Raw genomic sequence first — 23,501 nt, forward strand, 5'->3', positions numbered from 1 at the left:
CTTGAGGATATTCATTTCATCAGTGGATCACTAGGAGCACTGTGGAGGTCTTGCCTTAGCCTGAACTGAAGTTTCTCTCTCTGTCACTGTCTCTGTCTCTGTCTCTGTCTCTGTCTCTCTCTCTCTCTCTCTTTGGCATTGCCTTATTAGTCCTGGCTCTGTACCCTGGAATCATGTGGAATATGTCTCTTCCACATGGTGGCTCTTTGACTGTTTGTGAACCACGCTTATATTAGGCCACCCCCAAGTCCTTGTCTATGAGTTTATGACTTGGTTTCAAGTCTCCTCACCATCCTAACTCTCTATGGGAGGTACTCAAAGTGTGATGCTCTGACATAAAACAGACCAAGTTAATGCCATATCCTAGAATTGCCAGCTGACTTGTTCCTATTAGGTGCATGGTTGAAGCATTTGATATTTGAAAACAATGTTCCTTGGAGTTTACTAGGCATTGTTTTCTTCTTTCCTCTGTGCTTAGTCTCAGTACTGTAAGGACCCTAGAACCTCCATTCATCATTGTTTTGACCCTTCATAGTAAGTCTCACAGAAATATGATGAGATTTTGTGTCCTTGGCAAAAAGACCCTTCTTATAAAAGAGATTTTACAAATCAGTAACAAGAAGGTGAACATTCCAATTGAAAAACACACAAACAGGAAAGTAACAAAAAAGAAATATAAATGGCCGGAAGTGTGTGAAAAAAATGTTTGGACATACTAGTAATCAAGTAAATTCAAATTGAAATGATAATGAACTCTTATTTGGAAAGATGTCCATGATATATTGACAGGTTGAAAATGCAAGATGCAGACCACTGAGTATAGCATGATTCTATTTTTGTGGAATATATATTTTAATATATGTATAGGTCTCTATAAACTTAGGGCCAAGTTAGTATGAATAAGCACCAAATTGTTAACTGTCTTAACTTCTGAGGGCTGGTTGGATGTGTAAAGTAGGAGAAGGTTTTAATGTCTTACTGTATATAAAATTTAATGTGGAGGAATTATGGGTGATACTTACTTTTTTCTCTGTTTTTCAAAATATATATGTACATTTAAACCAATAATTAGATGCCATTTTCTAGCCTATGAGCAAATATTTTTAACATAATATCTGATATTGAGGAGCATATTTACTTTTACTTTCTGTATTTTTCAAAATATAAACATTTAAGCCAATAATTAAGTATTATTTTCCATCCTATTAGCAAATACTTTTTTTTATATGTTAATATTGAATGTCTACAAAGGTCTATCCTGGCAGGAGTGCTAAATGTTCTTGGGGTAATTTGATGATATATATTCAAATTCTTGAAAATGAACATATGCTTGGGTCAAGTAATTTCACTTCTAGGAGTTTATCCCAAGAAAATACTGGGAAGTGGCCATTTGGCATGAGCAAGGATGTTCACTGTAGAGCTTTTATAATAATGAAAAATTGGAAACAACACAAGTGTCCAGTAATAGGAGATCGACTGAATAAATAATGACATAGCCTGAGAAAATAATACAATGTAGCCAATTAAAAATGATAATTTAAATGCTTAAATACTAAGAGGGAATGATATGAATGAAATAGTAAGTGGGAAAAGTCTAGTATCTCAGTTTAATAAAAATTATATATGCATGTATAAACAGGAAAAGAATGAAAAATTAATAGTTGATAATGCTAAAAGGTAGAACTAAGGTAATTTTATTTTCTTCATTGTATTTTCTGTGTATCTAACTGTAAGCATATATTACTTCAATTTTTAAAATTAAGTTTAAAATAGTTAAAGTAGAATTAAGAGCTTATATTAGAAATCAGCAGTCTCTGTCCCACTCCTTCTCAGTCTCTAATCTTTTTCCTTAAAGGCAACCTCTTTCAATTTTTTGCTTTTTCTTTTGGTATTTCCCTCCATATTTCTGAGAAAAATGCTTATATTACTAATTTATTAATTTTGAACATCAATTATGATGGTAGATAAGAATTTAGCTCTCTTATACTTTCACCCATGCTTCCCTTCACCATATCCTCCCAACATAATGTTATCACTATTTTTGATAAATCATTTTTCAGTATTTACATTATGATGGCAATGTAAATATTGTTCATTGCCAAGCCAAATGGTGAACTATAATTTTGTTTCCTTTCTTACACAACTTTTTGTTTTTCTTGGATTTTATAATTCCCTCTTTTTCATTTGCTTAGTTTTCCATGTACCTGTGTGTGCCAGTCTGGATAGATTATGTCCCCCCAAAAGCCATATTCTTTAATGTAATCTTGTGAGGGCAGATTTATTAATCTTTCTGATTAGGGTATGACCTATTGATTGAATGTTTCCATGGAGATTTGACCCCACCCATTCAGGGTACATCTTGATTGGTTTACTGGAGTCCTTTAAAGGGAACTCACACAGAGAACAGAGGGATGAAAACGCCCTGGGATATGCTAAGCCAGGAGACCCAGACGCTTGTTGATGCTTAGAGACTCTTGGAGATGCAGACAGAAGGATGTTTGGAGATGCTAAGCTAAGAGATGAAGCCCAGAGTTTGCCCTGGAGAAGCTAAGAGATACAGAAGGCCAGAGACATTTTGGAGAAAGCCATTTTGAAATGCAACCCGGGAGTGAAGGACCAGCAGACACCAGCCACATGCCTTCCCAGCTGACAGAGGTGTTCCAGATGCCATCAGCTCTTTCTTCAGGGAAGGTGGTCTTGTTGATGCCTTAGTTTATGGCCTTAGAACTCTAAATTTTTAACCAAATAAGCCTCCTTTATAAAAGCCAATCCATTTTTGGTATTTTGCAAAACAACAGCATTAGCAAGCTGGAACGAATTTTGGTACCAAAGAAGTGGGGTGCTGCTGAGTTTGCAAATACCAAACATGTTGGAATGGCTTTTTAAATGGATAAGGAGAAGATTCTAGAAGAATTGTGAGGAGCTCAATAAAAAGGTCTAGAGTGCTTTGAGGAGACTATTGGTAGAAATATGGCCTCTAAAGATACTTCTGATGAGTCCTTAGACCAAAACAATGAATATATCATTGCAAACTAGAAGAAAGGCAATCCTTGTTTAAAGTGGCAGGGAATTTGGCAAAATTGAGTCCTCGTGTTGAATGGAAGGCAGAATTTGAAGGCATCGAGCTGGTACACCTAGCTGAAGAGATTTCAAAACTAAATGTTGAAAATGCAGCCTGTTTTCTCCTTGCAGCTTATATAGTAAAATGCTAGAGGAAAGAGATAAACTGAGAAATGAACTCTTGGGTTCAAAGAAACCAGAAACTGATGGTCTGGAAAACTCTGCGCTTCCAGGGGGTGGAACTCCAGAGGCTACAGCCCCATGTGAGGATTTAACCAAACATAGAACCTGACAGCCATTTCAGTACAAGCCAGGATTGGAGGTGGAGTTATCCAGAAAGGATTTGTGGAAAGTCCTATTGTGTAATGGTTTTGACCCCTGTAAGTTGCATGTAAAGACAACAAAATTTTTTCTGAGATCTGTATGGACGGAACCTCTGCCAGCCTGGACTGGAGGGGATAGAAAAGGGACAGATTGGGAGAAGGGTGACTTCAAAGGCAGGACAGTAGAAGCTAAGGTCTGGAACCAAGAAATCTCAGGCAAGGAGAGCAGAGCAACTCATGCATGTGGAAAGGGTGAGTTTGCCCTGGAGGCAGAGGGCTGGCCTTCTGCCTCTATGCTCAGGAAGAGTGCTGCTGCCCCAGGCCTCAGAGGGTGGAGCACATTCCCCAGGGATTGGGGAGAGCCTGGCCACCACCCCACTGTTTGGAGAGGGGAGAGCCTTTGTCCCAGAAAGGCAGAGTCTAGGTGGTGCCCCGATGTTTGAGGAAGGTGGGGCTGAGAAGAAGGTGGTCTCCCCAACTTATGGATATGTTGGAGCACTCACCCCAGTGTTTGGAGAGAAAGAGCTGCCACGAAGGCCCTTGGAAAGGGTTGGACTCCTGCTCTTTCAAACCCCAAGGATAAAACATCATTGGATGAATTACTCTCAGACTTTGAAATCTAATGAGGTTTGTGCTGCAGGTTTTAGGAATTGTTTTGGTCCCATGAACTCTGTTTTCCTTTAAATTTCTCCTTATGGCAATGGGAAGGTTTAGCCTATGACTGTCCCGCCTTTGTATATTGGCAGCAGGTAACTTGTTCTGATTTTCACAGGTTCACTGCTAGAGGGGAATTTTGCCTTAGGACAGACCATGCCTGTAACTGATTTTGATAAGATCTTGTACTTACCTATTGTTACTGAAATGATTTAAGTTTTTGTGATATTGTGTTGATATGAATGTATTTTGTATTTGAAAAGAATATGTCTTTTGGGGGTACAGGGGGTGAGATGTGCCAGTTTGGATCTATTATGTCCCCCCAAAAGCCATATTCTTTAATGCAATCTTGTGAGGGCAGATTTATTAATCTTTCTGATTAGGGTGTGACCTATTGATTGAATGTTTCCATGGAGATTTGATTCCACCCATTCAGGGTAGGTCTTAATTGTTTACTGGAGTCCTTTAAAAGCAGCTCTCACAGAGAGCAGAGGGACAAAAACGCCAGGGATATGCCAAGCCAGGAGACTCATATGCTTGCTGATGCTTGGAGATGCTTGGAGATACAGACAGAAGGAGTTTGGAAATACTAAGCTAAAAGATGAAGCCCCGAGTTTACCCTGGAGAAACTAAGAGATACAGAAGGCCAGAGACATTTTGGAGAAAGCCATTTTGAAATGCAGCCTGGGAGCAAGGGACCAGCAGACGTCAGCCACCTGCCTTCCCAGCTGACGGAGGTGCTCTGGACATCATCGGTAATTTCTTCAGTAAAGGTATCCTCCTGTTGATGCCTTAGTTTGGACACTTTTATGGCCTTAGAACTCTAAATTTGTAACCAAATAACCCCCCTTTATAAAAGCCAATACATTTCTGGTATTTTGCAAAACAACAGCATTAGCAAACCGGAACACTATGACTACTTCTTTTTCACTTTCCAACAGCCTCTCAGTGAAATTTCTCCACAAACATATCAGATAATCTATCCATTCCTATTTCTTTTTCTTAATACATTTGTCTTCATGCATCAGTCTCCACAGTTTGCTGTCTAGGTCTGATATACAGATGTTACCATGGTATGTCCTTCACAGTCATCCTGGGTTTGCCTCGTGTCTTTATTTCTTCCCCCATTACTTTTTTTTAATTGATTAACTTGTTTGTTTTGCAGGATCACATCTTCTGGTAGTTCTTTTTTCATTCATTCATTGTGCTGGGCACTTAGTAGATGTTCTTAATTGGAAGATTTAGCTTCTTTAATTTGGAGAAATTGTATTGAATTATTTTGTTATATTTCCCTTTGTTCTCTAATTCTGGAACTCCTCTTAGTTGAACATTAGACCTCCTGGATTGTTACTATACATTTCTAGTCTTATCTGTTTTCCCTGTGTTTGGTTTTTGAACTGACATTCTGCAATATTTCATTGTCCACATTTCTAACTTTCTAACTGAATTTTCTTATCCCAGGTTAGTTTTAATTTCCAAGTACTCATTCTTATTCTTTGATTGTCTCCACCCCCTCCCCCATTTTAAAGTTTTCTTCTTGTTTCATGGATGTAATATCTTTCTGAGGATCTAAATTATAGATTAAATTTAAAAAATTTTTTTCTCTTTCATGCATTGTCTCTGTTTCTTCTGAGTTCCTCCATTTGTTTTGATCTATTTTTATAATGCAGGCTTTCCTCAAATATCCATTCAAATGTTAAGAATAAGGCAATAAAATAATGATTGGAAGCTTTGTGTGATGGGTGAGCTCCTTGACTAGTAGATTTCAATGGAGGGTGATTTGGCAGCAAGTTGTCTTGTCACTGGGGGAATCCTGAAATGTCATTATCTGAAGGTATTTTCTCTGGTGCTTCTTAGTTCTCCAGAGAGGGATTCTCTAGTCTCTGGCTTGGAATATAACATTTTAGCTGCCGGTGTTCTCAGAACTGGGCAAGGAAATGGGCTGGAGGTTTGTCATTCAGTAAGATGATGTTTACTTATCCTCTTCTTTCATTTCCCCACTCTATTGTGCCTGGTCTGGAGTTTCTCTGGTTTGATTTTCTCCTGTGTCCTGTCAAATGGGGAAGGGGTGGTTCCCTAGCTGGGCAAGTGAGGTGTGGAGGGGCCTGGGAGTGTAGTTGCCGTTTACAGAGATCTTTTGCATATTTTCAGCCCTAGGTTTCACCCCTGATTTCTGCTCCACCTGCTGCTCCTAACTCACAAGTCATCTAAGGATAAACCAGCTCCCCTCTGAAGGCACATAGGTTTCTGTTTCTTCTCCTCTGCAAACTCAGTTACCTCCTCTCCAAATGCTTTCTATTTCCCAAATTTTTGTCGACATATTTCATCTGTTGTTGTCTTCTTTCTTGCTCTCTTTATCCTGTGGGCTTATGGTGTGTCTACTTCCTTTACTGTAATTTCTAGGGTTTAGGAAGCAGAAGGGATAAAGATACCATTCAGTTCTCAGTGTTCAACCAGTAATCTACTATTACTTTATAATCTAAAATGTGAGATGCCTAGAACTGAAGACAGTACTCCAGGTTTGATGTCCCTATTACAGAATAAAGCTAGACCAAGAAATTCCTTGATCTAAATGGAATTTACTTTTGGTTGCAGCCTGTGTCCATGTTAGCTTTTTTTGTCTACTGATTCCTATTTGGCTTCTGTTTGACTGAAATGCCTAAGTCACCAGGCTTTCAAAGTGATCAATTTGAGTGTTCTATTTTCATTTTTATGTGTCCTAATTAGGAAATTTTCTCCCTTATCCCATTATAAATCCAGTTACTCATTTCATTATGTCCCTTGTAGTAATCAGAACTTTGACTTGCAGGTGACAGAAACAACCAGAATTGGCTTCAGGAAAAAATAAGATTGCAGGCAAATCACAATGTGGTACACAAAATAATGGCCCCTCAAAGACGCTCATGTCCTCATCCCAGGATCCTGTGAATATGATCCCTTCCATGGCAAAAGGGACTTTGCAGGTGTGATTAAGTTAAGGCTCTCGAGATGGGAAAATTATCCCGTATCATCTGGGTGGGCTCAATGTAATCACAAGGTCCTTATAAAAAGGAGGCAGGAGAATCAGAGCCAGAGAAGGAAAGATGATGACAGAAGCAGAGGTCTGAGAGGGAGAGTGAAATATTTGAAGCTGCTACGCTACTGGCTTTGAAGATGGAAGAAGGAGCCGTGAACCAAGGAATGCAGATGGCCTCTAGAACTGGAAAAGGCAAAGAAACAGATTCTTCCCTAGAGCCTCCAGAAAGAACCAGCCCTGTTGACACCTTGACTTTAGACCAATGGGACTGATCTTGGGCTTCTGACCTCCAGAACACTAAGATAATAAATTTGTGTTTGAAGCCACTACGTTTGTAGTAATTTGTTCCAGCAGCAACAGGAAACTAATACACACAGGAAGAGCAGGGGTAGGGCTGGCCTTTGGATTGATGGGAACTGGGGTCTTGAACCCCATCAGGTCTCTTTCTGTTGCTTGATTCTATTACTCTCATAGTTTTGGCTTCATTCTCTCCCACCACAGACCCATGGAAGGGTGGGGATAGAGTGAGGCCCAGTCACTGGTATATCCATGGCAGGGAGGAGGTGGGACTTACAGTAAGAAGTGTGGAGAAGGGATCTAATGGGGTTGGCTTGGTTCCCATGCTGGGATCAGTCTCCACTGTTGGAGAAATGGGATGCTTTGATGAGCCCCCTCCTGGTCATGTGCTCACCTTGTGATGAGAGGGATGAGGTGGTTGCCAGGAGAGGTAGAGGGAAAGGATGGTAAGCACTCAAAAGTGATTATCCCTATATCTCTCTCTAACATCCTATTAGGATGGAGTTAACAGAATTACCAGAGAACCTGTGAATGCACCAAGATTATGTTGATGAAAAGCAAACCTGGGGCCAGGTTACATGTTTGTGTTGGGAAAAAGCACTGAAATCTTGAGACCTGGATTTCAGTCTTAGCTTCTCCACTTACCAGCTGTTTGCCCTTGGGCAAATACTTTAATTTGATCTGATTCTCAATGTCTTTATCTATTACACAGATAATAATTATATTTCTTGGAGGGGTGTCCAAAAGAAAGTACTTAGAAAGAACAAATTGCCAGCTGAGTATATGGGAATATTATTCAAGTGCTAGGTGAATTTGGCTTTCCTCTTAAATTACTTTTGGCAGTGGTCTGAGGAGTCATTGCAGTGAAAACTCACCCAGGGGACTAATTAGGATCTGTCACTCCGGGATTCTTTTAGGCTTGCATATTTCCATGGGCCAAAGTGGTGCAGATTGGATTTAAAACACAAAATTTCCATTACTGAATTAGAACGGAGAATGGAAAACAGGTTTCTAAGCAGGAACTATATTATATCAAGGACTTAAGTGTATCTCCTGCTATGGGTGTGTTTTGCTTACATACCTCATAAACACTGTTGGAAAAACAGCATAATACAAATACACTCACAGAAGATTCATTTAGCATATTTTTTATATTCTCCTGCCATGGGGAAAAAAAATTCTTACTGTTGGCTGTGGGATTCAGGGAGGGCTTCCTGGAAGAGGTGGATTTGAAGCTTGGCTTTGAAGGCTGGGAAGGATTTGGACAGGCAGACACGCCCTCCAGTCCAAGGGAATAGCATCAGCAAAGCTATGGAGGCAGGAAAATTATTGGGGAAGGTGTGGATAGTGAGATTTTCGGTTTGGGGGAGCTGTGTGGTACAGAGGTAATAAAGTACACAGCAGGTGCAGAGGATGGGAAGAGGTTTGGGGTGGTGGGATTATGTGGTAACTTAAGAGGAGCAGTGGAAAAGGAGTCAGTAGAGCCACCAGGGTGGGGCAGACTACAGAGGGCCCCGAATGCCAGACTGAGGAGTAGAGAGTTTATTTTGTTGGACTGAAAGTTTCTGAATTGAGGAGGGAAAATGCTAGCACTGAAAGAAATCTTGGAGGTTATATAGCCCAACACAAATTGAGGGCCAAAGAGAGAAAGGAGTTTGCCTTAACTGTGCAGCAGGTTCTCACCCAGGATTAGATTCCACATCCCTTGGTGATCCACCAAAGCTAGGACATGGGTTCCCACAGGAGGTATGGCTTGTGGGATAGGCTGTACCTCTGAGTACCAGTTGATTACCAGGGTCAGGGACCTGACTCTCTCTTCCTTTTAGAAGGCCCCTGGGGTCCTTATTCCTTTCCTGTTGAGGAAAGCCCCCGGCTCAGGCCATTTGCCCTACGGACTGGAAGATCCTGAAATGCAATGAATGACCTAAGCGTTTTTTCTGAGCACTCTGAGCCTGCTTCAGCCACTCCCCCAGCTTCTATCTGACTGGATGATTCTGCAGGAGAAGCTGAAGGGAGTTCCCCCAGAACCCTATCTTTAGATTTTTGGCTTCCAGTGGAAGCCTTCTTATCTGAGGTAGTCAGGACCAGTAGTAACTAGGTCAGTTTTAAAAGCTGATTAACAGGGCAATCATTAACAACAAGACAACAAACAAAACAAAACAAAGATTAGGGAATAAAGTAGATAAAATAATCTGAATTATTTTTAAATATGTGAATGTATATTTATTTGCCAGTCTTTTGCTGAAGGGCTAAGGTTATTTGGGTATGGATTCATATTGGGTTTCCACATCTTCCTCTTCCTTGCGCTCCTGATATACAGCCCGCTATTACTCTGTTGCTTTCTGGTGTCTTCTGTTTGCTAATATTTTATTTAGGATATTTACTTTGATATTCATAAGAGAGATTGGTTGTATTTTTGCTTTATTGTACTATTTTCGTCAGAATTGGCATCAATGTTATAATGGCTGCTTAAAAAGAATTTGGAAGCTTTCCTTCTTATGTTCTAGAACAGTTATAATAGCATTAGGGGGAAAAGCAATTAAGCTGGCTAAATGCAACATGGGATCCTGGATCAGATCCTGGAACATAAAAGGGACATTAGTGGGAAAACTGTTGAAATCTGAAAATAATCTAGTTTAGTTTAGCTTATTGAACCAATGTTAATTTCTTAGTTTTTCCAAAGGTACAATGATTATGTAATATGTTAATATTAGGGGAAGCTGAATGAAGTGTCTATGGGAATGCTCTATACTATCTCTGCCACTTCTTGAACATCTAAAATTATTCCAAAACAGAAAGTTTAGTGAACCAAAAAATAAACATACAAAAAACCCCAAAATCATTAGGGTGAGGTATATTTTATAGATGTGGAGGAATTTATCTTTGAACCTGTTCTGGGCCTGGGTCTTTTCTTGGGAGTTAGCTCTTTAACAACTTTCTCTTCTATGATTTTTAAAATCATAGATATATATGATTTAAAATCTTTTAGATATATATATATATATAGATTTAGATTTTCTATCTCTTTTAGGGTAATTTTAGATTATTTATATTTTCCTTGAAAACTATCCAGGTTATCCAAGTTTTCAAGTTTACTTGGTGCAGTGTAAAGCATATTATCTCTTATTATTATTATTTTTTATTTCCTCTGTATTCATGGTTATTTCCCAATATCATATTTATTTTATATGGTTATTTATTGGATTGTGAAATTAATTTGATGAGTGGAGACCAATCTTCTAAAAAGTGAAATAGACTGGAATAGAAAAATATCAATACATATTGTTTTATGAAACTTAATCTCAAGTACACCTAAAATTTTTCTTGGCAACCTGACAATATCTATCAATGCACAAGTGCATACAACCTTTGACCTGGAACTTATCCAAATATATACTTGCATACATGCAAAATTATATATGTACAGCATAAAGTCATTGCAACATTGTTTATAATAGCAAAAGATTGTCAATAACCCAAATGTCTATCAACAGAAGACTACTTTTTAAATTACAGTATTTTCATATAATGGAATAATAAGTAGTTGTCAAAAAGAATGAGGAAGCATTTTATGTACTGATTTGGAAAGATCTCAAGGAGATATATATATATATTCTAAGGAGAAAAAACATGGTGCAGAACAATGTGAATGATGTACTAGCCTTTGTGTTAAGAAGAGGAACTATAAAATCTATATTTGTATCGGCTTCTATAAGCATAAAGAAACCCTGCAAGGACAAATAGGGAACTGAGAACTTTGATTATTTCTGAGTGTGGGAACTAGGGGTATGGGGATAGATAAGGATGGAAGGGAGGCCTTTCACTTTATATCTTTTTGTTTATATGGTCTGGTTTTTGAATCATATGAATGAGCAAAAGGAAAAACACCCAGAAGAATATTCACAGTGTGATTAAGAATGCTTTCCTGGGTGTGTAGTTCTTGGTGCAGGCAAAACCGAAGTGGATTGTTCAGGGATGTGCTCGGAGCTGGGGCTGGGGATGTGGTCATGCAGCAAGGTGTTTTTATCATTATGGGTCAGGGTCACAAACATTTGAAAACTTTTCTATTTTATTCCCTAATCCCTATGTTGAACCATTTAAGATATAAAGCTAATCTCTTTACCAAAGTACTGTGGAGTTTTTAGGGCAGGGTGTTGCTAAGTTCATCCACACTTGTGGACATTGAGCACCTGTTCATTTCAGATAGAAAGAGAGCTCCGGTTTTTTGATCAGCATGTCTTCCAGTGGGCAAATAAAGGAAGCATCCTAATGATCTGTCTGAATCTACTTCAAAATATTTTAAGAAAACTCTTCTTCCTTTTAGGTAAATGGAAGAGCTGGAGACCAGTTTATCCCAGACGCGGAAAGCACACAGAATAGAACAAATGGTAGCAAGATGGCTTCGGCGCTCCCGGGACAGCTCGGCCCGGTAAGTCTCCTGGACTAGCAGAGATTTCTGTCTGTCAAGATTTGGTGTCCCTCCGGGAGAAGGTTTTGCCAGTCCTGGCAGTGTCTTGGGATCACTGTCTCCAGTTTGCTTTGTTCTTGCACTGTATGGTAGGAGAAATGTAAACAGGTCAGCAATTTTGCTGGAGTTCCTTTCTCTCTGTCCCCCTTCCAACTCATCCTGCCCCTCTAACAGCTCCCCCTTCAGATACACTCACACATGCATTTGCAGAACAGGAACACAGTCACACGCACAAACATATACACTTACATACACCGACTTGCACACACTCACAACCACACACATTCACACACATCTGTACACTCTGGAACATACATTCACGCTCATGCACATACTTTCTGTTGAACACACATTTTTTTGAACACATACACTCACACATGCTAACACAAACATTCACACATGCTCACATATGTGCGCACTCTCTCTCACGCACACACACATACACATGCCGTCTTAGTACTTGGTATGATGGTCAGGCAGTCTGCTGTTTATGTTTTCTCCCTGTCTTTGTTTCCAGCAGCTGTTCCTTCCTTGCAGTCCCTATTTCAATCTAAACAAAATAAGATGAAATCAAATACAGATCTGATTTGACTGCTACAGGAGAACTCAAAATAAGTTCTGTTTTGAAGCATTCGTTTTCCATCTCAGATTTCCCATCTGGCCCTGCCACAGAGATGAAATATCACATGTCAGGTGTTTCTGAGACACACATTCTTCCAAAGGAACTGGAAACAGCTGTTCAGCTGCCGAGTTATTATAAACCTTGCTCAGGGCTGCGGCCAAGTCCTCTGATCCTCACATACTAAGGTGAGGTAAGGCCTGTAGTATTAGCCCTGTTTTACAGACGAAACACAAGGCTCAGAGAATGACTTGTTTAGGACACCCACCCCTGATCAGAAATCTTTGATGAAGCCCCATTTCTTATAGGATGAAGTTTAAATGGTTTTGGTTTGACATTCAAGGCTCTGTGTGATTGACCCACATCTTTTTCAACTATTTATTTTACTACTCTGTGTCATTCAGATTATGCTAAAATGAACTATTTGTTGGTCCCCTACAACAAGGACCCCTCTCCCCTTCCACCCCTTAGACCTGGACTCCTGGACCAGATCCCCTCCTCCCATCTCCACATGTCCAGAACCTACCCACAGTTCAAGGCCCTGCCAAAATGCTGGGTCTTCCCCAAAGTGGTCCCCAATCCACAGTCAGAACTACTCTCTCCTGTGGGGCCCCCACAGCTCTTGAGTTGTAACATTGGCACTGTGCTTCTCCTGGTACACCCTGTTTTAAGTTATTCAAGCATCTTTTTTTTTTTATTTTAGACCATAAGTTCTATGAGGGCAGGGAGAGTATCTGCCTTATCTCTAAAGCTTGCCTGGAGCATTGTAGGCAGCTCTTGATGAATGAATGGGAGAACTGCTAGGCACATTATTTCCCAAAAAGGGTCTGGAAAACTCATTTTCATGCTGCTCCACTAAAAATTTTCCCTGATCAGATATGTTTGGGAAGTGATGCAGCCTATATTCTACTGCCAGCTAGCCTCTTCCCACTCCATCCCCCTGCTTGATGATTTACAGTGTCTTTTGGCACGTTAAAGGCTCTGAGAAGTCTGCAGGAAAGATCTTAACTTGAGGTTTCCTAAACATTTGACCTTGAGACTATTTAACATCCCACTTCTCTGCAGAATCAGCCAAAGGTAACCTTGACCTCTAGGAAGTTTTTTTTCCCTTAAAGTTTTATTGAGATGTATTTCATATACCTTAAAATTCACCCATATAAAGTGTACAGTTCAGTGGTTTTTAATATATTCACAGAGTTGTGCAACTGTCACCACAATCAAATTATATTATAACTTTTCAACACCCCAAAAAGAAACCCCTTCCCCATTAAGCAATCACTGCCAATTCATCCAGCCCCTGGCAACCACCAACCCACCTTCTGTTTCTATAGATTTGTCTATTCTGGACATTTCACATAAATTGAATCATCCAATATGTAGTCTTTAATGTCTGGCTTCTTTCACTTATCATAATGTTTTCAAGGTTCATCCATGTTGTAACTTGTATCAGTACTTCATTCCTTTTTTTTTTTTTTTTTTTTTTTTTTTTTTTTAATCATCATTTTATTGAGATATATTCACATACCACGCAGTCATACAAAACAAATTGTACTTTCGATTGTTTACAGTACCATTACATAGTTGTACATTCATCACCTAAATCAATCCCTGACACCTTCATTAGCACACACACAAAAATAACAAGAATAATAATTAGAGTGAAAAAGAGCAATTGAAGTAAAAAAGAACACTAGGTACCTTTGTCTGTTTGTTTGCTTCCCCTACTTTTCTACACATCGATCCATAAACTAGACAAAGTGGAGTTTGGTCCTTATGGCATTCCCAATCCCACTGTCACCCCTCATAAGCTACATTTTTATACAACTGTCTTCGAGATTCATGGGTTCTGGGTTGTAGTTTAATAGTTTCAGGTATCCACCACCAGCTACCCCAATTCTTTAGAACCTAAAAAAGGTTGTCTAAAGTGTGCGTAAGAGTGCCCACCAGAGTGATCTCTCGGCTCGTTTTGGAATCTCTCTGCCACTGAAGCTTATTTCATTTCCTTTCACATCCCCCTTTTGGTCAAGAAGATGTTCTCCATCCCACGATGCCGGGTCTACATTCCTCCCCGGGAGTCATATTCCACGTTGCCAGGGAGATTCACTTCCCTGGGTGTCTGATCCCACGTAGGGGGGAGGGCAGTGATTTCACCTTTCAAGTTGGCTTAGCCAGAGAGAGAGGGCCACATCTGAGCAACAAAGAGGCATTCAGGAGGAGACTCTTAGGCACAAATACAGGGAGGCCTAGCCTCTCCTTTGCAGCAACCGTCTTCCCAAGGGTAAAACTTATGGTAGAGGGCTCAACCCATCAAACCACCAGTCCCCTATGTCTGTGGTCATGTTAGCAACCATGGAGGTGGGGTAGGCGAATACCCCTGCATTCTCCACAGGCTCCTCAAGGGGGCACTACATCGTTTTTTTTTTTTTGTTTTTTTTGTTTTTTTTTTTTTATCCTTGTTTGTCTTTTTTCTTTTTTTTTTTTTTTTAACTTTCCCTTCTTTTTTCAAATCAACTGTATGAAAAAAAAAGTTAAAAAGAAAACAAACATACAATAAAAGAACATTTCAAAGAGACCATAGCAAGGGAGTAAGAAAAAGACAACTAACCTAAGATAACTGCTTAACTTCCAACATGTTCCTACTTTACCCAAGAAAGTTACATACTATAGCAACATTTCAGTGAACTTGTTCCTACTACATCCATCAGAAATTAACAGACCATAGTCATTTCTGGGCATCCCCAGAACGTTAAATAGCTTATCTGTTCTTCTTGGATTATTGTTCCCCCTTCCTTAATTGCTCTCTACTGCTAGTTCCCCTACATTCTACATTATAAACCATTTGTTTTACATTTTTCAAAGTTCACATTAGTGGTAGCATATAATATTTCTCTTTTTGTGCCTGGCTTATTTCGCTCAGCATTATGTCTTCAAGGTTCATCCATGTTGTCATATGTTTCACCAGATCGTTCCTTCTTACTGCCGCGTAGTATTCCATCGTGTGTATATACCACATTTTATTTATCCACTCATCTGTTGATGGGCATTTGGGTTGTTTCCATCTCTTGGCAATTGTGAATAATGCTGCTATGAACATTGGCGTGCAGATATCTGTTCGTGTCACTGCTTTCCGATCTTCCGGGTATATCCCGAGAAGTGCAATCGCTGGATCGAATGGTAGCTCTATATCTAGTTTTCTAAGGAACTGCCAGACTGACTTCCAGAGTGGCTGAACCATTACGCAGTCCCACCAACAATGAATAAGAGTTCCAATTTCTCCACATCCCCTCCAGCATTTGTAGTTTCCTGTTTGTTTAATGGCAGCCATTCTAACCGGTGTTAGATGGTATCTCATTGTGGTCTTAATTTGCATCTCTCTAATAGCTAGTGAAGCTGAACATTTTTTCATGTGTTTCTTGGCCATTTGTATTTCCTCTTCAGAGAACTGTCTTTTCATATCTTTTGCCCATTTTATAATTGGGCTGTCTGTGCTATTGTCATTGAGTTGTAGGATTTCTTTGTATATGCAAGATATCAGTCTTTTGTCAGATACATGGTTTCCAAAAATTTTTTCCCATTGAGTTGGCTGCCTCTTTACCTTTTTGAGAAATTCCTTTGAGGTGCAGAAACTTCTAAGCTTGAGGAGTTCCCATTTATCTATTTTCTCTTTTGTTGCTTGTGCTTTGGGTGTAAAGTCTAGGAAGTGGCCTCCTAATACAAGGTCTTGAAGATGTTTTCCTACATTATCTTCTAGGAGTTTAATGGTACTTTCTTTTATATTGAGATCTTTGGTCCATTTTGAGTTAATTTTTGTGTAGGGGGTGAGGTAGGGGTCCTCTTTCATTCTTTTGGATATGGATATCCAACTCTCCCAGCCCCATTTGTTGAAAAGACCATTATGGCTCAGTTCGGTGACTTTGGGGGGCCTTATCAAAGATCAGTCGGCCATAGATCTGAAGGTCTATCTCTGAATTCTCAATTCGATTCCATTGATCTATATGTCTATCTTTGTGCCAGTACCATGCTGTTTTGGCAACTGTGGCTTTATAATAAGCTTCAAAGTCAGGGAGTGTAAGTCCTCCCACTTCGTTTTTCTTTTTTAAAGTGTCTTTAGCAATTCGAGGCATCTTCCCTTTCCAAATAAATTTGATAACTAGCTTTTCCAAGTCTGCAAAGTAGGTTGTTGGAATTTTGATTGGGATTGCATTGAATCTGTAGATGAGTTTGGGTAGAATTGACATCTTAATGACATTTAGCCTTCCTATCCATGAACATGGAATATTTTTCCATCTTTTAAGGTCCCCTTCTATTTCTTTTAGTAGAGTTATGTAGTTTTCTTTGTATAGGTCTTTTACATCTTTGGTTAAGTTTATTCCTAGGTACTTGATTTTTTTTAGTTGCTATTGAAAATGGTATCTTTTTCTTGAGTGTCTCTTCAGTTTGTTCATTTCTAGCATATAGAAACATTACTGACTTATGTGCATTAATCTTGTATCCCGCTACTTTGCTAAATTTGTTTATTAGCTCTAGTAGGTGTATCGTTGATTTCTCAGGGTTTTCTAGATATAAGATCATATCATCTGCAAACAATGACAGTTTTACTTCTTCTTTTCCAATTTGGATGCCTTTTATTTCTTTGTCTTGCCGGATTGCCCTGGCTAGCACTTCCAGCACAATGTTGAATAACAGTGGTGACAGCGGGCATCCTTGTCTTGTTCCTGATCTTAGAGGGAAGGCTTTCAGTCTCTCACCATTGAGTACTATGCTGGCTGTGGGTTTTTCATATATGCTCTTTATCATGTTGAGGAAGTTTCCTTCAATTCCTACCTTTTGAAGTGTTTTTATCAAAAACGGATGTTGGATTTTGTCAAATGCTTTTTCAGCATCTATTGAGATGATCAATTGATTTTTCCCTTTTGAGTTTTTAATGTGTTGTAATACATTGATTGTTTTTCTTATGTTGAACCATCCTTGCATGCCTGGAATGAACCCCACTTGGTCATGGTGTATGATTTTTTTAATGTGTCTTTGGATTCGATTTGCAAGTATTTTGTTGAGGATTTTTGCATCTATATTCATTAGGGAGATTGGCCGGTAGTTTTCCTTTTTTGTAGCATCTTTGCCTGGTTTTGGTATTAGATTGATGTTAGCTTCATAAAATGAATTAGGTAGTGTTCCATTTTTTTCAATGTTTTGAAAGAGTTTGAGTAAGATTGGTGTCAGTTCTTTCTGGAAAGTTTGGTAGAATTCCCCTGTGAAGCCATCTGGCCCTGGGCATTTATTTGTGGGAAGATTTTTGATGACTGATTGGATCTCTTTGCTTGTGATGGGTTGGTTGAGGTCTTCTATTTCTTCTCTGGTCAGTCTAGGTTGTTCATATGTTTCCAGGAAATTGTCCATTTCTTCTACATTATCCAGTTTGTTGCCATACAGTTGTTCATAATATCCTCTTATAATTTTTTTAATTTCTTCAGGATCTGCAGTTATGTCACCTTTTTCATTCATTATTTTGTTTATATGGGTCTTCTCTCTTTTTGATTTTGTCAGTCTAGCTAGGGGCTTGTCAATCTTGTTGATCTTCTCAAAGAACCAACTTTTGGTGATATTTATCCTTTCTATTGTTTTTTTGTTCTCTATTTCATTTATTTCTGCTTTAATCCTTGTTATTTCTTTCTTGTACTTGGTTTAGGATTGGTTTGCTGTTCATTTTCTAGCTTCTTCAGTTGATCCATTAGTTCTTTGATTTTGGCTCTTTCTTCCTTTTTAATATATGCGTTTAGTGCTATAAATTTCCCCCTTAGCACTGCTTTTGCTGCATCCCATAGGTTTTGGTATGTTGTGTTCTCATTTTCATTCGTCTCTATATATTTAGCAATTTCTCTTGCTATTTCTTCTTTAACCCACTGATTGTTTAGGAGTGTGTTGTTTAACCTCCAGGTATTTGTGAATTTTCTAAGTCTCTGATGGTTATTGACTTCTAATTGTATTCCATTGTGGTCAGAGAATGTGCTTTGAATAATTTCAATCTTTTTAAATTTATTGAGGCTTGTTTTATGTCCCAGCATATGATCTATTCTGGAGACAGTTCCGTGAGCACTAGAAAAGTATGTGTATCCTGGTGATTTGGGATGTAATGTCCTGTAGATGTCTGTTAAATCTAATTCATTTATCAGATTGTTTAGGTTTTCAATTTCCTTATTGGTCTTCTGTCTGGTTGATCTATCTATAGGAGAGAGTGATGTGTTGAAGTCTCCCACAATTATTGTGGAAACATCAATTGCTTCCTTTAGTTTTGCCAATGTTTCTCTCATGTATTTTGTGGCACCTTGATTGGGTGCATAGACATTTACGATTGTTATTTCTTCTTGCTGAATTGCCCCTTTTATTAGTATGTAGTGGCCTTCTTTGTCTCTCAAAACATCCCTGCATTTGAAGTCTATTTTATCTGAGATTAATATTGCTACACCTGCTTTCTTTTGGCTGTAGCTTGCATGAAATATTTTTTTCCATCCTTTCACTTTCAGTTTCTTTGTGTCCCTGTGTCTAAGATGAGTCTCTTGTATGCAACATATTGATGGTTCATTTTTTTTGATCCATTCTGCGAATCTATATCTTTTAATTGGGGAGTTTAATCCATTTACATTCAACGTTAAAACCGTGAAGGCATTTCTTGAATCGGCCATCTTATCCTTTGGATTATGTTTGCCATATTTTTCCCTCTCTCTATTAATATCCTTTATTGTACCCATACCGAATCTCTTTAGTACTGAACCTTTCTCCAAGTCTCTCTGTCCTGTCTTTGTTTCTCTGTCTGTAGGGCTCCCTTTAGTATCTCCAGTAGGGCAGGTCTCTTGTTAGCAAATTCTCTCAGCATTTCTTTGTCTGTGAAAAATTTAAGCTCTCCCTCAAATTTGAAGGAGAGCTTTGCTGGATAAAGTATTCTTGGCTGGAAATTCCTCTCACTCAGAATTTTAAATATATCGTGCCACTGCCTTCTTGCCTCCATGGTGGCTGCTGAGTAGTCACTACTTAGTCTTATGCTGTTTCCTTTGTATGTGGTGAATTGCTTTTCTCTTGCTGCTTTCAGAACTTGCTCCTTCTCTTCTATGTTTGACAGTGTGATCAGTATATGTCTCGGAGTGGGTTTTTTTGGATTTATTCTATTTGGAGTTCGCTGAGCATTTATGATTTGTGTATTTATGTTGTTTAGAAGATTTGGGAAGTTTTCCCCAACAATTTCTTTGAATACTCTTCCTAGACCTTTACCCTTTTCTTCCCCTTCTGGGACACCAATGAGTCTTATATTCGGACGTTTCATATTATCTATCATATCCCTGAGGTCCATTTCGAGTTTTTCAATTTTTTTCCCCATTCTTTCTTTTATGTTTTCATTTTCCATTCTGTCATCTTCCAGGTCACTGATTCGTTGTTCAACTTCCTCTAGTCTTGTACTATGAGTGTCCAGAATCTTTTTAATTTGGTCAACAGTTTCTTTAATTTCCATAAGATCATCCATTTTTTTATTTAGTCTTGCAATGTCTTCTTTATGCTCTTCTAGGGTCTTCTTGATTTCCTTCATATCCCGTACTAGGGTCTCATTGTTCATCTTTAGTTCTTTGAGTAGCTGCTCTAGGTGTGTCTCTTCTGGTCTTTTGATTTGGGTGCTTGGGCTTGGGTTATCCATATCGTCTGGTTTTTTCATATGCTTTATAATTTTCTGTTGTTTTTGGCCTCGTGGCATTTGCTGACCTTGATAGGGTTCTTTTAGGGTTTGTAGACCAGTTGAAGTCCTTATCTCTAATTTATCAGATCTACAGCTTCGTGGAGTACACTTTCTCTAACTAACCAGCAGGTGGCGTCCACGAGCCACCTGTTCTCCACAAGCCAGATCTCCCCTGCTTAGCCTTTTTGGTGAGTGGGGGAGTGAGTCTTGTGGGGCCCAATTGGTGTCCCAAGCTTGCGTGTGTAGTTGGTGTTGCCTGCCCTGTATGTGGGGCGTGTTTCTGGGCAGTCGGGGAGGGGGGGTGGCCCTAACAATCAAATCTCCCTGATGATCCTAGAGTTTTAAAGCTACTGCAATAGTCTAATCCTTCAGTTCAGTCCTGCCACAGTTTGTCTCTGCCACTGACCCACAAGTCTTTGGTATTGGCGTATGGCTCCTGAGACTTGCAAGTGGGCCCCTCTTCCAGGCTGTGCACCCCGGGTCCTCTGTTGAGGGATGACTGTGCTATGTCGCAGGTGAGTGCCGTCCCCCCAGGGCAGTTCTGGGCTGCTGGGGCTGTGTTGGGAGGCTCCCAGTCTGCTCAAATGATGGCTGAATGGGGCTCTGTTAATTCACACTGCTCCCCCTTCCCAGCTCTGGGACATTCAGCTGAGGTTGCAGGGAAGGCTAATGTCCACGCCCAGTTTTGTGGTGTGTGCCTGTTATTTGAAGCACTTCCGTCACACTGGGTTGTCTGGGGCAGCTCTGGGCTATGGGGCTGGCGATGGGCAGGAGTGTTTCCTGTCCACCAGGATGGTGGCTGTGAGCGGACACCCCCCTTTTCTTGGGAAGTTGTGTTGTTTAGTGAATTTTCTCAGCCACTGGATTATTGCCTTTTGTCTCAGAGCTCTCTTAGTTCTGCTCTTGACTTGATGTGCCCAAATTTCAATTCTTTGAAGCTTTCTGTATTGAGCTTCTTAGAGTAATTGTTTTAGAAAAAGCAAAAAGGATTTAAAAAAAAAAAAAAAAAAAAAAAACGGCCCTCCTCAGAGATCTAATGGGTTATTGAAATGCTAATAGACAAAGCAACCAGGGCCATTAAGGAAAAGTGCCCAGGGCAGAGAGATCAGCCTTGCTTCGGGATTTGCATATGCGCCTCAAGGCCTGATCTCCGCCCTTCCCCTTTCTGTGTTCACCAGAACTCCAAAAATCCTCTGCTTTTATTTTGGAGTTTTTCGTGTTGTTTTTTTTCTATGCCTGTCTCCTCTCTGCTGGGCTGGCTGCTCTCAGAGTCTCTGGTGTCTGGCCTCAGTCTATCTATGGTTGGAGTTTGAATCAGTAGAATGAGTTTCCGGTAAGAGCAGCCACTGCAATTCTCCCTTCTCCTTCCTGGAGCTGACAGCCCCTCCTCCCCCGGGACTGAGCCTGGCAGGGAGGGGCGCGGGTCCCCTGGCCGCAAAAACTTACAGATTTCGCTGATCTCAGCAGTTCCACGTTTTCATGAGTGTTGTATGAAGTATGCCCAAAGACAGATTGCTCTGTGGTGTCCAGTCCACGCAGTTCCTGCCTTTTTACCTACTTTCCTGGAGGAGTAACTAAAACATACAGCTCACCAGTCTGCCATCTTGCCCCACCTACCCATTGTGTCTTCATTCCTTTTTATAGCTGAATAATATTCCATTGTATGGATCTATCACATTTTGTTTATCCGTTCGTCAGATGATGGACTTTTTAAAGGTTTTTCAACTTTGGAGCTATTATGAATAATGCTGCTGGACTATTCATGTGTAAGTTTTCATGTGAACATATGCTTTCATTTCTCTTGCATTTATAGCTAGGAGTGGAATTGGTGGATCATATAATTAGATGTTTAACCTTCTGAGAAAGTGCCAGGCTTTTTTTCAAATAGCTACACCATTTTACATCTACACCAGCAATGTACAAAGGTTCCAGTTTTTCCACATCCCTACCAGCGCTTCCTACCAACACTTATTATTATGTCTTTTTTATTTTATCCATTCTAGTGGGTGTGAAGTGATATCTCATTGTTATTTTGACTTACATTTCCCTGATGGTTAATGATGTTGAGCATCTTTTCATGTGTCCAGGAAGTTTTGTTTCCAAATGATTGAGGGAAGAAAAATGGGAAAAGGTTCCAGGCAGTACCCATGGAAGACATCATTCCTATTTGTTTCTAGGATGAATCCCATGTGGTGCTTGTTTAAATTGCATCTCATCACTAAACCTTGATCCAGACTGGGTTCTTGGTGTCTCACATTACTGATAAAGTTTGGGATAATAGCAATTTCCCTGGAGTAGAGTAAATGGTACCACTTGCCACCCAGTTGCTTAATCAAGAAACCTGGAGTCACCTGAATTTTTCTCTCTTCCTCACCCTCCACATCTACACCATCAGCAACTCCTGTGAGTTCACCTTCAGAAACATCTCGGGTCTATCTACCTTTTTGTTCCTTGGATCACTGCCATGGCCACTCATTACCTCTCCCTGCTCCAGCCTCCTCTTCACTCTGCAGCTAGAGTGGGCTTTTCAGCCACATACTGTCTGCCAGCTCCACCCCACCCCAAACCCTTTGCTCACCTCCCATTGTGCCACAAGCTACAAGTCCCTCTTATTATCTGGCCTCATCTAGTTCTCCAGCCTCATCTTGTTCTTCCTATTCCTTCATCACCATTCTCCTGTTGATTGCCTTCTTTTCAGCTTCTGGAACCAATCAAGCCCTTTCTGGCCTCAGAGACTTTGCACTTGCTATTCAGTCAGCCTAGAAAGTTCTTTTTCCCCCTATTTTTGGCAGCTCCTTCTTACTCTTCAGGGCTAAATTAACCATCACCTTCTCCATGTGGCCTTTCCTGATCACCTAAGGCAGAATGGGTCCCGCTGTTTGTTGCCTCCAGAATGTTTACCCACTCATCACATTTTAATAATAATGTATCCATTTATTTACCTGTTCATTGTCTGCCTCTCCTACCTAGTTATTGTATGGCTCTTCTTCCCCAACCCTCCTGCCACATATGAGACCAGGGACCATGAAAGTCTTAATTTACAAATTTCCTCAGCCCTAACAGAGTTCATAGCACATAATAAACGCACAGCAAATTTTTATTGATCCAAGTAAGGGCTGTTGTAGCAAAGGACTGTATAATCTATTAAAGTATATTTAAAATTTACATCACTCCTTTTTCCAAAAGGATTTTTTGATAGCTTACAGTTTTAAAACATGTAGGAAAATTAAAATAAAGAATAGAAATGTTGCAAATAAGCTGCAAACAAATTGGACGTAGGATTTAGCATTTAAATACTAATATTAGCTCTGAGTTTCCTGATAGCCAGTAAGAAATGAAGGAGG

General features: G+C 39.8%; 1 protein-coding gene across 1 annotated transcript in view; it reads left to right on the plus strand.

The window, feature by feature from the left end:
• The window catches only part of FRMPD1 (FERM and PDZ domain containing 1), a 146,381-nt gene that overhangs the window by 68,116 nt on the left and 54,764 nt on the right, over positions 1–23,501 (plus strand). The window contains exon 2 of the mRNA XM_037797314.1: positions 11,675–11,779. Within this exon, the coding sequence (XP_037653242.1) occupies positions 11,679–11,779 (101 nt within the window). The 5' untranslated portion in view covers positions 11,675–11,678. The remainder of the gene's footprint in view (positions 1–11,674; positions 11,780–23,501) is intronic.

Source organism: Choloepus didactylus, chromosome 10, assembly GCF_015220235.1.
Source record: "Choloepus didactylus isolate mChoDid1 chromosome 10, mChoDid1.pri, whole genome shotgun sequence".
NCBI lineage: Eukaryota > Metazoa > Chordata > Mammalia > Pilosa > Megalonychidae > Choloepus > Choloepus didactylus.